Source organism: Mus pahari, chromosome 14 (assembly GCF_900095145.1).
Source record: "Mus pahari chromosome 14, PAHARI_EIJ_v1.1, whole genome shotgun sequence".
Classification (NCBI taxonomy): domain Eukaryota; kingdom Metazoa; phylum Chordata; class Mammalia; order Rodentia; family Muridae; genus Mus; species Mus pahari.
In genome coordinates, this window is record NC_034603.1 from 43,584,122 (window position 1) to 43,599,080 (window position 14,959).

General features: G+C 52.0%; 1 protein-coding gene across 2 annotated transcripts in view; it reads right to left on the reverse strand.

Moving 5' to 3' along the window:
• The window catches only part of Rph3al (rabphilin 3A like (without C2 domains)), a 138,282-nt gene that overhangs the window by 2,885 nt on the left and 120,438 nt on the right, over positions 1-14,959 (reverse strand). For both annotated transcript variants that reach the window (XM_029546600.1, XM_021212654.2), the window contains one exon: positions 901-1,014. In XM_029546600.1, the coding sequence (XP_029402460.1) occupies positions 901-1,014 (114 nt within the window). The remainder of the gene's footprint in view (positions 1-900; positions 1,015-14,959) is intronic.

The window sequence follows — 14,959 nt, forward strand, 5'->3', positions numbered from 1 at the left end:
TGCTGGCCTCGAACTCAGAAATTCGCCTGCCTCTGCCTCCCGAGTGCTGGGATTAAAGGCGTGCGCCACCACGCCCGGCTAGCCGATGCCAAGTCTAGGAGTAGTTTTCAGCACTTAGGAAACTATGCAGGAGGATTTTGAAGGTGCATCAGGGTTCTGCGGGAAAGAGCACCATAATCAACTAGTAATGTCTGCCGTGGCACAGGATGGAGAGATGGTATAGTGTGTGTGCCAGGCATTTGGCACTTCTGGCAGATACTGTAGGGCTCTCGCTTTACACAGTAAAATCGCCCCCCCTGAAACTTCCTTCGAAGGTCCTAGTTCTGACCCAGGAGGACATAAAAGGAAGCTGGTGCTTTTCTCGGAAGACCATTCCTGTGCTTAGAGGAAAAGCCTTCCATTTCCTCTTACTCAGCTTCTACCGCATTGCCCAGGTTAACTCATGTCAAGACTCATAAAATGGGCTCAGCCTGAGAAGGGATTTTGGAGATGGCCTGCTCCACCTCATTTGTGCTGAGGAGGACACATGCAGTGTCATATACCAGTCGGGAGGCGATGGCATAAGCCAGGGACCCCACTGCAGTTGTGTGGCAGAAGGACAGTGGTTCGGGGAACTATACTTAGTTTCTGCATCCCTTTGTCATTCACAAGGTGAACTGAGCAACACTGACCAGGGTGTCTCCTGGGGAAAGTGTGCAAAGGGAGCGGCCCTGCCGGCCCTGTCTTACCCCTCACATCTAGAGGGGCCTGGCCTCTCTGGTTCTGCTGAGCCACCAGATTCACTCCTTTCTAGGGACACCTTACAGATACCAGTAGAGAAGCGGCCACCAAAGAAACCCAAACGCCCGCCACTCAGCACCTCAGGCTCTGGAGGCAAACAGCCGATTTCTCCACGCTTACCTGAGTCCCCTCTAGGCTTGTCACCTTTTGTGCCCTTGACCCCAGAGGGTAAGGGTCTGTCCTCCAGGCTGGAGGAGCTGAGATCTGAGTCACTGTCACTGTCACTGGAAACCACTGGAACAGACAGAGCAGAGGAAGTCATGATTATTTTTCCTGTTTAGACAGAGTGGGGCAGGGCAGGCCTCCCTCCTGCCACCACCAAGTGACCTAGAATTTCAGCTCGGCCCTTTTGTCTGGGGCATGAGAAACAATGGAAGGGCCAGGGGCTCCTTCCCACCAGCTAAGGAGGATGGACCCCACATGGCCAGCACCACCAGTGAAGACTCACTCCTTAGCCAGCCATCTTCACGCATCGCATCATGGCCTCCTTGTGGGCTGGATCCCTTTTCCTTGGTTGGAATGGATGACCACCCTTGATGTAGGCACAGGGACTCTGAGGTCTCTACCTGGCCACACTGAACACACAGGCCATGGCTTCATGGAGAAGAAACCGAACTCACAAAAGCTTCAGATAGGTAGGAGATAGTCCTCCTCCATCTCACAGGCAGGAGACTGGGGCGTGTACCCAGGGCAGTCAGTGATGATGGCGGACTCCTAACACTGGAAGACTAGCTGAGGTTCCTAACCACTTAACTCTCCTTCATCAGGAGCCCTGGTAGGGAGCCAACCTGCATCTTCTCCAGCCATGCACGGTGGGGCGTCATGAACCACCCGCCAGGAGCGAGGGCTCGGAGGGAGCTCTCGGTGAACACCCTCGTTTCTGCACTCAACACCATATTTGGCTGGTTCATCGACCGTGGGCGTCATGATACAGGCTATATCCATCCCTCAAACGTTCTATTTTAATTTTAAGCAGGGACGCACATCCGTGTGCCAACCTTCTGAGGCAGCCCCGGGGTACTTCTCTGAAAAGGGCCCATGTGGCCCAACCTGTACCATGGCCTGTGATCCTGGCTTACGTTCTTATCAGTGGAGACTAAAGACCCTGGGAAATAGAACGAGAGCAGAATCTTACTAGGTTTTTTTTTTTTTTTCATCCTTCTGCTTTTTGCAGTTGGCCTGCCCACGCCTAATTCAATAGATTAAAAAAAAAAAAAAAAAAAGGAAAGTTGCTCCTTCAAGACTTTTATGAAATCTTGGTTTTAATGAAATAGCTCTGGCCTCTTTTCTAACTCTCTTGATTAATTTACATAGCATGTAACTGAGTTATAATAAAGACAATAAGTAGATGTGGGTCAAAGGGAACCAGTTCTCTGAGAGGCCATGACTCTGATCACAGAGCAGGAGGAGGTTCAGAGCCAGCCCCGACTTTCCTTTCAAATGCAAAGTGTGGTTTTGAGGGAGGTGGTGGGTGAGGTCTTCACCTAGTGAGTGTGCTTCACCAGGCTCTAGAGCCTTTTCCTCCTCCCAACTCAGGAGCCAGAGGTCCCATGTACTGGCTAGTTTTGTGTCAACTTGACACAGCTGGAGTTATCACAGAGAAAGGAGCTTTAGTTGGGGAAATGCCCCCATGAGATCCAGCTGTGGGCATTTTCTCAATTAGTGATCAAGGGGGAAAGGCCCCTTGTGGGTGGGACCATCTCTGGGCTGGTAGTCTTGGATTCTATAAGAGAGCAGGCTGAGCAAGCCAGGGGAAGCAAGCCAGTAAGAAACATCCCTCCATGGCCTCTGCATCAGCTCCTGCTTTCTGACTTGCTTGAGTTCCAGTCCTGCATCCTTTGGTGATCAAAAGCAGTATGGAAATGTAAGCCAAATAATCCCTTTCCTCCCCAACTTGCTTCTTGGTCATGATATTTGTGCAGGAATAGAAACCCTGACTAAGACATCCCACCTGTGGGAAGGAGAGAACACACACACACTCCACCACGGCTGCGGGTCAGGGCCCTGAGCGCCAGGCTCTTTCTGCAGCTGTGGTCTGTCAACAGAGGCACCAGCAGAGGAAGGAAGTACTGATCACTTGGGAAAACTGACTGTAGGGAAAGGTAGGAGAAATGGGTTTTCCACCTGGCACCCTAGATCCAGAACCTTCTAGAGAGTCTTTGTGCCTTAGCTTATGCCACCTTTTGGCTGAGGGACTCAGGTCACAAAAACAAGGAGCCAAAGTTGAAGCTGGCGAAGAGTCTTAGCTTTGGGCTCTTCAAGGCCAAGTAGCCCGCACATAGTAGGTGCTTAATGGAGGTCTGATAATGATATAGTGTTGGCCTTGATTTGGTCTTTGTGCCCTGCTAGTTTTACTACCCAAGTGGATTTTTTCTTTGAGACAGGAGGGCCTTGAATTGCCAAGGATGGTTGAATTTTTAACCCATCTGCCTCTACCACTTGCATGCTGGGAATTTGAGTATGCCTAGATTTCTGTTTGAAGATGTATGTATATATGTGTGTGTGTGTGTATTCATGTGAATTCGGGTGCCCATGAAGGTCAGAGGCACTGGAACCCCCTGGAGCTGGATTTATGGGAAGTCATGAGCCACCTAAGGGGTCTTGGGTCCTCTACCAGAGCTCTATGCAGGCTTAACACAGAGCCATCTCTCCAGCCCACACCAGGTCTCTGTGCATGCCAAGTAAGCACCCACCAGTTGGGTAACCTCACTAGCCCCCTTCAATAGAAGCTGAATCTGTTGCCTCCCCACCATGAGCACTAGATGCCCTTCCTCCCTCCAAGACCATCCCTTATCCCACCAGGAAGACGGTGACAGTCTCTTCCTGTGGGTGCTTCTGTCAGCTTTCCCCATGAAAACACTATCGGGGTGTTCCAGCTGACATAGAAAGGCTCCCATCATCTAGAGGGTCACACCCACACCCCTGTCCTCCAAGAGAAGGCTTGTGTGCATTTCCTGTTTCTGAGTGATGAATGTGTCTGTCCCTGGCTTGTCTTCCTCTGCTTAAGCCTCTCACCCTTTTCTGTTCTTGGTCCTCCTCTCATATGCCACTGGCAAAACTCCCGATTTGGCCGTTGATGGCACAGAACCCAGAAGAAGAGGGATGGGGCTGGGTTCATGAGAATTGTAGGTAAGAACCTGTCTTGCTTTTGTAGTTCCTTTTCCAGGTCTAGAATGAACTCGAATCCTCAGACATCAGACCCTACGGGCATCACTGCTACAAACACGTCGTCGTCGTTTTTGACTCATTGCTGGGCTGACTAAACACTAACCACATGGGTCCTCAGACACAGGAGGTGGGGGTGGGTGGGCAGGAAGTGGGGCTGCTTGTTAAGACACCTGGAGCAAGTAGCTTTCCATGCCCACCCCCCACTGGGGCAATACAGGAAAACAGGATGGCAGCTAGCTAATGCTAAAAGGGGTAGGACAGTCCCTGTGAGGAGTTGGTGACTAACCTCCACCTTGGTCTCTCCATCTCTCGGGCAGAGGCGTTCACAATGATCTATCATTGCTTCCTGACCTGGAATATTCCATCTTCCTTGTGGCCAATCTGGGGACTTAGGCAATTAGGAACTAGACTTGGCACAGGGCTCTAAGATGCGCAGTGACACCTGCATCCGTTAGAGTCAGAGAACAAATACCAAGGGGACAGGGACGGTGGGGTCGGATGTCCCAGGAGTTGGTTATGGTGTAACCCCTTGCATTCTGTCATCTATTGTATACGTTCCAAGAAGGGGCCTGGGAGCAGTCTTAAATTGCTAGGCAGGGTCTATGGAGTCGGCACAGCCCTGGAGTGAGGGTCGGGTGCCATATCACCTGGAGGTCAAGGATGGCTGTGCTGTACAAGGGTTAAAAGAAATCACAAATTTCGGAAAGTTTCCTCCAGCTACTGTCATTTAACTTGTCTCCTATGACAGAGCCCAAAGGTTCAGCCATGGAAAAGGGGCAACAGCCTCTGGTGACAATCTCACAATGGGATCACAAAGCAGGGACCAGCTGAGAAGTACTCATTTCTTTCAGACACACTGTCCCTTGCCTGGTCTCTTTGTACCCAGAGTTTTAAGCTGGGCCAGGCTTGGGTAGTGTGTGTATATATGTGTGAGTGTGCGTGTGTGCGCTTACATATGTGATGTGCATACATAGAAGCCTGAGGTTGGTGTTGAGTGTATTCCTCTATCACTACATCTTTCTTGAGACTCGGTGGCCAGGAGCTAATCAGTTGAGCAAGGCTAGCGGACCAGCAAGCCCTGGACCTGTCGGTCTCCTCCATCCCAGTGCTAGGTGTACAGGTGTGCCACCACTCTGTCAACTTTTCACATCGCTGCCAGGGAGAGAACTCTGTCCTCAAGCCCATACCACAAACACACTGCTGTCAGAACCGTCTGCCTAGCCTCATGCCTAGGGGATTTAAGCTGGGACTCGGCCATGGCCATCGGGTCTATGTGCTGAAGACTCAAATCCCATTTCCAATCTGCTCTTGAAAAGCAAAAGAAGGGCAGTGTTGGCTAGCAGGTGGCCACTTACAGTCACTGGGGAAAAGACAGAGAGGAGGCTGCATGTCATGTGGGCCTCGCAAATACGTCACCAAGTCGCAGTGGTCACGGAAGCAGCCTTCTCTCATTCCTGTCTCTGTAAACCCCAAACCTGGGGTAGTTTGCCACCGATGTTGCTTTCCCTCTGAACGGTGATCAGGACGAGAAATCTTCCAGGGTCTAAACAAAGCTCTTAGGCTAATAAACCTTTGGCCTCTGCTCTTCCACCTTCTGCAAGTCGCTAGGCATGTCTGGAGGTAGCATCTGCGACAGGTCAGGGAGTGAGCACCTTTTTGCCTGTGCTTTGGCTTTTAGACAGAGGTAGAAAAACCCTGGGAGACCCTGTTCTGAAAGCCTGAAGAAGCCTAGCCTCTTACCTAGACTCATAGGGCCCCACCACGAGGCAGGAGGGGGACCTTCACAGCTGGCTACCTGACTTCCTGGCCCACTGGTTGGAGGGCCTTGATGTTCCCGAGATTTTCCCATCATGCTGGGCCCTCAACCTCAGCAGCGGCTGGGTAGCTTAGAGCTAGCCGGGCCTGTTTCTCTGGGGATGGGCAGGTTTTTTTTCCCCCTCTCTAGTTCATTCTTGGATGGATTTGCAATTTGACTGTCACCATGGAAACTCTTGAGTTTTGGTACATGAGGCAGGTTGGGGGGTGGGGTGGGAACTCTTCCTTTTTGGAAAATCTCCCTTGATGCCTCACAGGACACATGTGGCAGCTGCCGACCTAGCTGGAATGGCTCAGGGGACAGGGATGGCGGACTAGAACCGGTCTCCAGGCTCTGCTTAGCCATCACCTTTTCTCCACGATCCTAGGCACCTCTTCAAGAGTCATGGCAAAACTTGAGAGACTGACCCAGCAGCTGCCTGTGTAGACTTAGTGTGAGGTCAGCTCAGTAGTGGACAGGCTGCTGATGTCCCTGTCAGATTGAAAGACCGGGAAACCATCCCCCTGTCCCGAGCCATGCCATATCCACCTGCCCAGTGCAAAGATAGCGGCAGGCTGCGAGCTTGGGAGACCCTGGGGAACAGTGGCTGCTTTGCTCTAAGGAGCCCAAAGTCTCCGGAAGCTCTGGGAGTTAGGGAAATTCGACAATATTTCCAACATTCTGCCAAGCAGCAGCAGATGGTGGGAAATTTTGCATACTAAAAACAAAAAAATATTTTTAACGTAAAGGAAAGACAGTTAGGCCTTGGGGAGGGCAATGAACCTTCCTGGGCCACCAGACTGGCACAGCACAGATGCAGTTGGCCCTGCCAGCACGGCTTAGCTCTCATACTCGGGAATAGGTGTATGCTATGATGCTATGGGGTGTCTGTGTCCCTGTCTGGGTGGCAGCAGGTGGAGGTCATGGCTTGGTGGTGATGAGGTGCCCCTGACTCGGGTTTGGGTCACTTCCCAGCTGTGCCCCCTTAGGGTGTTTTCTTTCCCTGGCTATGCTCAGTGGAGCCGTGGGTGAAGGATGGATCCCTCTCCAGTGGCTATGAGAATTCAACAAAGACCAGGGACATACATCCTGGGCTCATGTCCTCTAGCACAGTGCCTGTTTCTATGCTCTGGGCCCAGCCCACTTCACAGGGGAGGCTGGACTGTTCTGAGGGAATGCGGATGCTCCAGCTATGTTTCACAGGATGAGGAGAGCGTAGGACCCCCTCAGAGCATGGTTAGAGGCTGGGCTGGCATTCAAACCCATGTCCATCTTTGGCTGCAAGCCTTGTTTTCTCACCTTGCCCAGAGTATATTGCTGTCCATGCTCCTGTCTCGCCCAAAGAATCTAAACTTTCAGGAAAACTCTCCAGGTAGCTGATTCATCTCTCTCATGGGCCCTGGCATCAGGGAGGCTGTTTCATGTATGCCCACTACCTTGGCTTGAACCCTGGTTCTGCTTGGATGCATCTAGGCAAATACCTTACCCTAGGCCTCAATTTGTCTCATCTGTGAAATGGACAGGAGGGAGGGGATAGAGACAGAAAAATGCCCAGCAAGATGAGATCCAGCAGAGAAAAAAACCAAACACTACACAAGCTATCAGAGTTCAATGCAATGCCCAGGAGTCTCTTCAATGTGTTTCTACTGCCCAGAGTCCTCTGCCCCAGGAACAGAGGGGACCCGCCCACCTGGCCACCTCCACTTCTCCACTTCTGTTTTTCCTGCTTTGACCTCCTCACCCTGCCTGGAGCGACCCAGGGGAAGGCCACCTTGTGACCCAAATCCATCTCCTTCCCTGAGCCTGCCTGGCCCTAGATAAGGCCACTTGGTGACTATGCTCTGAGCTGGGCAGGGCACTAAGGTCTGTAAAAGGTAAATAAGTAGTTCATCAGGCCAGCAGGACAGTGACGTCAGAGCCCCAGCCAGGCACCTCTCCTCTCTCTTCCTGGAAGGACACTCAGATGACCTCAGCCTGGGCAGGGCCTGGGGTGGAGGATGGGAAGTTCCGATGGGATAGATGCCCCCCCTCCCCAGGGAAGCAAGCTGCTCTTGGGGTGGGGGAGGGGAGCAGTGGCCTCTTCCTCTGGTTTGTCCCCAGGGTTCCATCCAGGAAAGAGGATGGCCCAAGGCTAGGGGAACCTGTCCTTCCAGAAATGGGCTCACTGGCAGCCAGAAGAGGCACAGTGCCTGCCTGTCCTTCCCTGGGACCAGGTGACAGGAGTCATGGTACGCTTCCAACCTGTCTTAGTGTGCAGCCAGGGACAGCCATGGGAGCTCGGTGCATTCCTTCCCTGACACCCTTCAAGGCTGCCCCTAGAGGGATCTGAGGATGACCCTGGGCAGGAAAAGGCAACAGGCACGGCGCTGACTGAGAAGTCAGATCTGGGGCTAGGAGGGGTCCCATGCTGGCTTATTCATGAGCATCGATTTTAATTTTCTCTCTCCTTCGGGCTCACAGACAGATAGGAGGCACCAGCTAATGAAGACAAATCCACAGATCAATAGAGATGTGGTTGCTGGTGTGAAAACCCTCTGGTCCCCTGACCTCAGATGAGGAGCTCTGGAGAGGAGGAGGATGGATGTTAAGAACTGTTCCGAGAGAGAACAGGATATGCAGAATGGGGTAGAGTATGACAGTGTGGGAGAGACCAGAGAGGGCTTCCTGGAAGAGGAGGGATTTACAAATAAACACCATTTAAGCAGGTACAAAATACCTGGTAGGTATGCCAGGTATTCCAAACAGTCTAGGGAAAGCTGAAGCTAAGCAATGGGCTCTTTGGAGGATGGAAACTCTGGATGAAGCCCCTGGGGGGGGGGGGCGGTGAACTGGTTTGTGTATGTGCTTATTAGGCCACACATGGTGGCTCTGGCTTCTGGCAGTACCAAAAGAGGGAGCCTGCCTGTCCTGCAGTCCTTGGCTGGCAGATGACAAGAGCCTTACACGTTTCTTCCGGACTTAAGGTGCTTGTCACTAAGCTGCCGGTCTGAGTTAGGAGAACAGAACTCATTCCTGCAACTTGTTCTCTGACCTCCGCCTGGCCCCACCCCCTGAAATAAATACATAAGGATCAAGAAATCTGTATCTTGGGATGTGACTCAGGTGATGTGAAATCCTCCTGCCTTGGTTCCTAAGAGTGGGATTGCAAGCGTGCATGTCTGTGTGCTCTCTCTCCTTGTAATGTCCCCTTTGTCTTTCTTCTGGCCTCCCATGTGTTGGGCGTACCCCCGCCCTGGACCACAGTTTCTGTCTCCCTCCCTCCCAGTTTCTCTGTCATAGTTTTCCACCTAGAGGAGTCTCAGCCCCCGGGTGTCTGTGTTCAGAGACTGGCAAGAGGATGGGCTACCTGCCGGGCTCTGATGGGCCCTTGTCCCTGCCACGCTCCTGGGAGGACTAAGGAATCAGCTGGGACCTTCTGCAATGTCAACCTTGCCCTGGCACAAACGGGCAGTCCAGGAGGGGAACTGTGTACAGCAGAACCAGCACTCTGACCCCCAGCCCTTTACTGGAATCAGGCAGGGTTGGGAGGCCCAGCTCTACTCACTTCACTCCTATTCCCAAAGGCCATTCAGTCCAGAGTGTGTGGGCTGAAGTTGTAGGTTTGGCCAGGAAGGCAGGTGTGCAGCTACGGAGGGTTATGCTGTGCTCTGTACAGCGAGCTCAGCTCAGCTGGCCCCAGGGGCAGCTCTGAGCCCCCTGGGCTGCACTTGAGCCAGACACAGCTTCCAGGAGGGCAAGGCACCTCAAGACCTCACCTTGCATATGGAATTGGCTAATCCCCTGAGGCTGTCATTGGGTTTGGGCTAATTAGAGGTGACAGCCATGCCCCTAACCTTCCTGGTGTGGCTAATGAGGTCCTTCTGCTCTGGGAAATCAATTACTAAGCCAGCACAGACATTGGGACAGGCAGGGGCTTCTGTGGGAAGGGGAAGGTGTGGAGTGGGACTCTCCTCTGTTTAAGGCTCCTGTTTTGAGACGGCTGCTCAGCATAACCCAGGGCTTAAAGGCAGGACGAGGCCACATGCGTGGGCTTTCCCTTTAATGCAGGACCACAGCTGTAACTCTGAGAACACTGCAGGCATTTCCTGTCCCCTCTATGCTGAGACGACTACACACGCTATTTGGACTCTGTGCCCTGCGCCCCCTTTTGTAAATGGGCAAGTGCAGCACTCTGTCCCGGGGCAATCAAGGGAGATAGCCTGACTCTTCCCTTGTAGGCCCTCTTCTCTGCCATGCTCCAGGAAGAAGTGGGTAATCAGCTCATGAGTCCCACACAGACCCCACCGCATATGCAAACCCTGAATCTGCAGCAGCGACCACTGGGGAGCTGCTGGATAGCACAGCTGGATAGATAGAGGGGTGCGAGACCCCTCTGTTCCTCCTACATGCACAGGACAAAGGCTAAAGGTCCTTTGCTGGACCTGGTGAAAGGTAGCCACAGTGGGCTGGAGAACCACAGCATACACACACACACACACACACACACACACACACACACACACACACACAGCCTCTTCCCTAGCCTCTGACATCCAAGCGCTAGGACACCCCCACAGCCCAGACAAACTGACTTTCTTGCACTTGTTTTCTTTACCCAGACAGTGGTCCTGCACTGTGAAGACCAGAGTCAATGATGTGGAGGTGCCTTCTCAGGTGACTCTTGGTCCTCTCTCTAATTGGTCCTTCTTGCTTTCTTGGGCTGTGTGCCCTTGTGTATGTTTGGTGGCTTCTACTGTCTTTATATTTAAAATAAACTAAAAAGCCCTAGTTACCTTCCACAGCATCTCAAGACCGTAAAGCCCCTGCAAGGAGTAGAATTAGCAGAGATGGGATGTGGCAAGACGAGCGGAAGGCGTGTTCTGAGCACGTAGCACAGTGTGAGATGGAGTTGGGCAATCTGATTAGGCTTTGGGGGCACTATCGGGAGATGGGGAGGGAGTTTGTGTGTGTGGGTACACACATGGAGAGGGGGGCTGGTCTTTGCTGTGGAGCTGGCCTCCCTGAACTATCTGTACACTGCTCTGCTACCTGTTCAAAATTCCTCTGTTGAGGCTCCTTCCTTTGGAGGGGTCCTTGAACTCCAAGATAGGATGACTGGGAGAGAAGGGACACTGTTCCAGCCCCTCCCCCCATCCTCATGGGATGGAAATGCACCATTCTACAACAAGGCTTTCTTCCCTCCAAGCCCCAAAGGCCCCAAGAGCTGTGTCTTCAGGCCAGGCAAGGGCCACATGTAGTGACTCACGTGTGACACAGCCAGGGTCCTGCCTTCTACCACAGTGAGCTACGTGGCCTACATGAGGAGCCCCAGGAAGTCTGCTCAATTTTCTTGCAACAAGTAGCCTCTCCATAGCCATTCCTCTGCGTTCTTTTTAGAGAGACGTGGGCCAGAAGAATCTCTATTTTTCTTTTTCCTTTGTGATGTGTGGATGGAAGCCTGGGTCTGGTGCATGCAAGGTAAGCAGGCGACCACTGCGTTGGGCCCAGATCTCCCTCCTTAGTAATCACATGCAGCAGCACCGAAAGACTGCGAGAGACAACAGGGAAGGCTGGGGACTGTGTCAAACCAGAGAACACTCCCATCCGTGGAACGGGAAGCCACTGCTATCTGAGAGGGCGGTATTGGCAGACCTTCTGATTTTTAAGAGAGAAGCCAGAACTCCATTTTCTTTTCAGATTGAGGGTTCTTTGCAGTTAAAAAAAAAAAAAAAAGTGACAGTGAATTTTAAGCAGCCAGCCAGATCAGGTCACCTGCTTCACCAGATTGTGGCCTATCAATAGGCAGAGTCTCAGCCCCCAAGGACAGGTGGCATCCTCCCTCCTGATATGGACACCCCTGTCTGTTCTGCCTTGCCTTCTTTCAGTTGCTATAGCCAACTGGGACCCCAGCACCCAACACATCCTCCCGGGAACTCTGAATACTGCAGGGGACTCGGGTACCAGGACCAGCTGATGTGACAAAAAAGACAATTCAGAGTCCAAGGAGGAAGTGTGTGTGTGTGTGTGTGTATGTGTGTGTGTGTCCTGAGCTTCCAAAACGCTAATTTCTCAGGCTCAGAGAATGGAAGAAGGAGGCATAGCAACAGCTGGCTCTGGGCAGTGAGCAATCCTGTCTGAAAATAAAACATTTTACAATCCACAACCGAGGCTCATTAAGAATGAATGGATTGGCGGGTATAAATAGCTTGCCGCGTTAAGAAGTCAGGAAACGGCATATGCACTCGATGGAAAAATCAGTGGCTATGGAGCCTGCTTATTAGCCCAGTCGGCTACCGCTCTGTGCTAACAAGACAGAGGTCACAGGTTCAAAGTCTACATGGGCGTTGTGGCTTTCCCAGCCTCAGGCCACAGTGACCTCCCACCCCAAGACAGGTGCTAACATCGGGGCATAGCAACACACCAGCAGCCCATGGTTAGCGTCTCCCAGTTTCTGATGCAGAAGACCCCACCCATCCACCCACTGTAACGTCCAGCCTCCACTTAAATGCCCTGGCTGACAGGAAACTCATCCCCCTGTCAGACACAAAGTACTCAGCTCTGTGGCTGGATGGTAATTAATTGGAAGACACTGGCTGGGCCATCCATTATGTCTAATGGTGGCTGGATGCTAAAAGGTTGCTCTGAGCCGAGATGGGGGACCCTGCTGATGGTGGGTCCTAAGAGTGTGGATGGGGTGGAAACAGGTGCAGCCACTCAGGCCGCCTGACGCAAGCTGCCCAGCAGGCAGAGGGAGCCCAGAGTACAGACAGGCAGAATAGCTCCGGTCACCCCTCCTTTGCCACAAGAACCCCCTTCTTCAGCAGCCTGGCAACAACCCCCTCACTTGAAAAGAATCCCCCGAACCATCAGACAGGGCCCAGCCAGCCATGTGTTGATGGTGACAAGGGCTCAGCCATGTGGTCCACTCATGAGGAAGAGCCTGGGTCCACAGCCCTCGGTGCAGCCGGCAGCCTACGTGACCTTGTACAGTTTTCCCGTCTCATCCATCACAAAGAGTCAATTTCACCGTCTGCAGCTGCCCTGAGCTTCAAATGAGATAATGACCATGAATCACAGGGTGCCCTGGACCAGCCAGTGCAGCTCCAATGACTCGGCTTCTCTAGGAGGTGCTGGCCCCCTGGAGGGGGCTAGGTCAGCTGGGGGTAACTCAGTAAGGGCCACCCCTGATAAACCTGCAGAGCAGCTGAGCCAGACCGGAACCCCAATGCTTGCTTCCACAGGGCGGCAGTGTCTTCCCTGTTTAGGTCAGGATCTTGAAAACCTTGCTTAAACCCTAGTAGCCTGTGAAGTGGTATCGAAACCCCAAATTTTTTTTTCTTGCAGTTACCCAAATGGAACAAATCCAAAACCCTGAAGTATTTTCTGGCGCAGATCTTGGAGGTAACTAGTGTATCATCTAGGAAGGAGGACCCAGGCAAGAAGGAGGAAGTGGCAGAAGACTGGAGGGGACAGGCTGTGACCTAGGCTTTCTAGGGAGGGGACACATTAGCCTCTGAGCTTCAGAGAGCTTGAGGCAGCTGCAGCTGTGCCATGCCCTGACCTTTCTGATGTCTGCCATCTCTAAGGGGATGAAGAGGTAGAGGGTATGTATACACTGTGGGTGGGGGAGAGGGGTAGGCCCTGATAAGGGATCAATGAGCCACGTACCCCCAGTATTGGTTTGCCACTTGAAACCAGGTGTCACACAAGGCTGGCCTTACCTGACCCAGAGGCTGCCCTAGACTGGGCCACTCCTTGAAGCCTCCTCCTGGTGTGAGAGCCAGAGTCTCACTGTGGATGGGCCTCCCCGGGGTCACTAACTGGCATCCTTGCCATAAATCAGTACCTCAGCCCCAGAGGAGCAAGAATGGAGCAAGCTGAGGAGGAAAGTCTACCTGTCCCCCAGCTCTCCTTAGGAACCCAGAGGGCAGGGCCGCACCTCCTCCATCTTCAATATTTCCAGCGACGGACTCACTGGTTTGGAGACAGGATTTCACTGTGGTGCTCAGGCTGGCCTTGAACTCTATGATCAAATGGTCCTCTCGGCCCAGCCTCCTGAGTACCTAGGAGTTAAAGGCACAGGCCACACCACCTGGCTCCTTGTTTCACTCTTAGCATTTTGGGCTATAATGTGTTTCTGGACTCACATGGAAGCAGAACCACACTGACTCTGGCTATTAAATCAACATGCCTTCCCTCACCGAGTTGAAAAATCCCTATGTTCAGCTTCCGTATGTTCTCGGGACCACTGTGCTTCAATTCCCATCCGGTCGTCGACTTGCGGATTCTGAAATAGCCACTCTAAGCTCCTCACAAGCCTTAAAACGGAGACACATAACTCATATCCTACAAAATTCACCCTTTAAGGGGGAATACAAGACAGTGCTTTTTACTACAGTCATAACACTGGGCAACTGCCACCACTATTCAATTTCAGAACATTTTCATACACTGTCCTTGCTGGCAGTTGCTCCCCTCCGCCATGCTCCCTACCCCAGGCACATGCATCTATCTATGGGCTTGCCTAGCCTAGATATTTTTTTATAAAAGGGATCATACAATATGTAGCTTTTGACTCTGGCTTCCTTTGCTTAGTATGAAGTTTTCCAGGCCTACCTATGTCATAGTACACACACACATATTCATTCATTCATCTGTCTGTCTCCATACACACAAAGGGAATCAGACAGATCTTAATATATAACTACAAAAATGGAAGTATTAAGATTTTTTTTTTCCTTTTTGAGACAGTGTATCCCTAGCTGGTTTGGAACTTGCTATGTAGACCAGGCTGGCCTTGAACTCACAGAGGTCTCTCAAATGCTGGCATTAAAGGCAGCACCACCGCAATCCAGGTAGGACTGAAGTTTCTACCTGCTTTTCTGCCCAGGACTTGTTTGTTTATTCTTTGATAAAGTGTTGTGGGTTGAAAGTTTGTGTCCCCAACCTTAATCCACGTTGGTGCCCTAAATTCCAGTTATTTGGAAGAATTACATGAAGCCTTGATTAACAGGTGAGTACAGTCCTGGGGAGGGGGCGCCCACCGCCCCACAGAGGGAAACCCTCACCAGATGTGTCTTGCCAGCCCTTGATCTTGCTCTACCAGCCAGACCTGGGATAAATCGGTCTCTGTAGTGTAAGCCACGCAGTCGGGGTGTTTTGCCCCGGCAGCTCAAGCATACCTAATACAATGAGACTTTAATTCTCTCCGTGCTGCTTCCTATAATTTCCATTTAA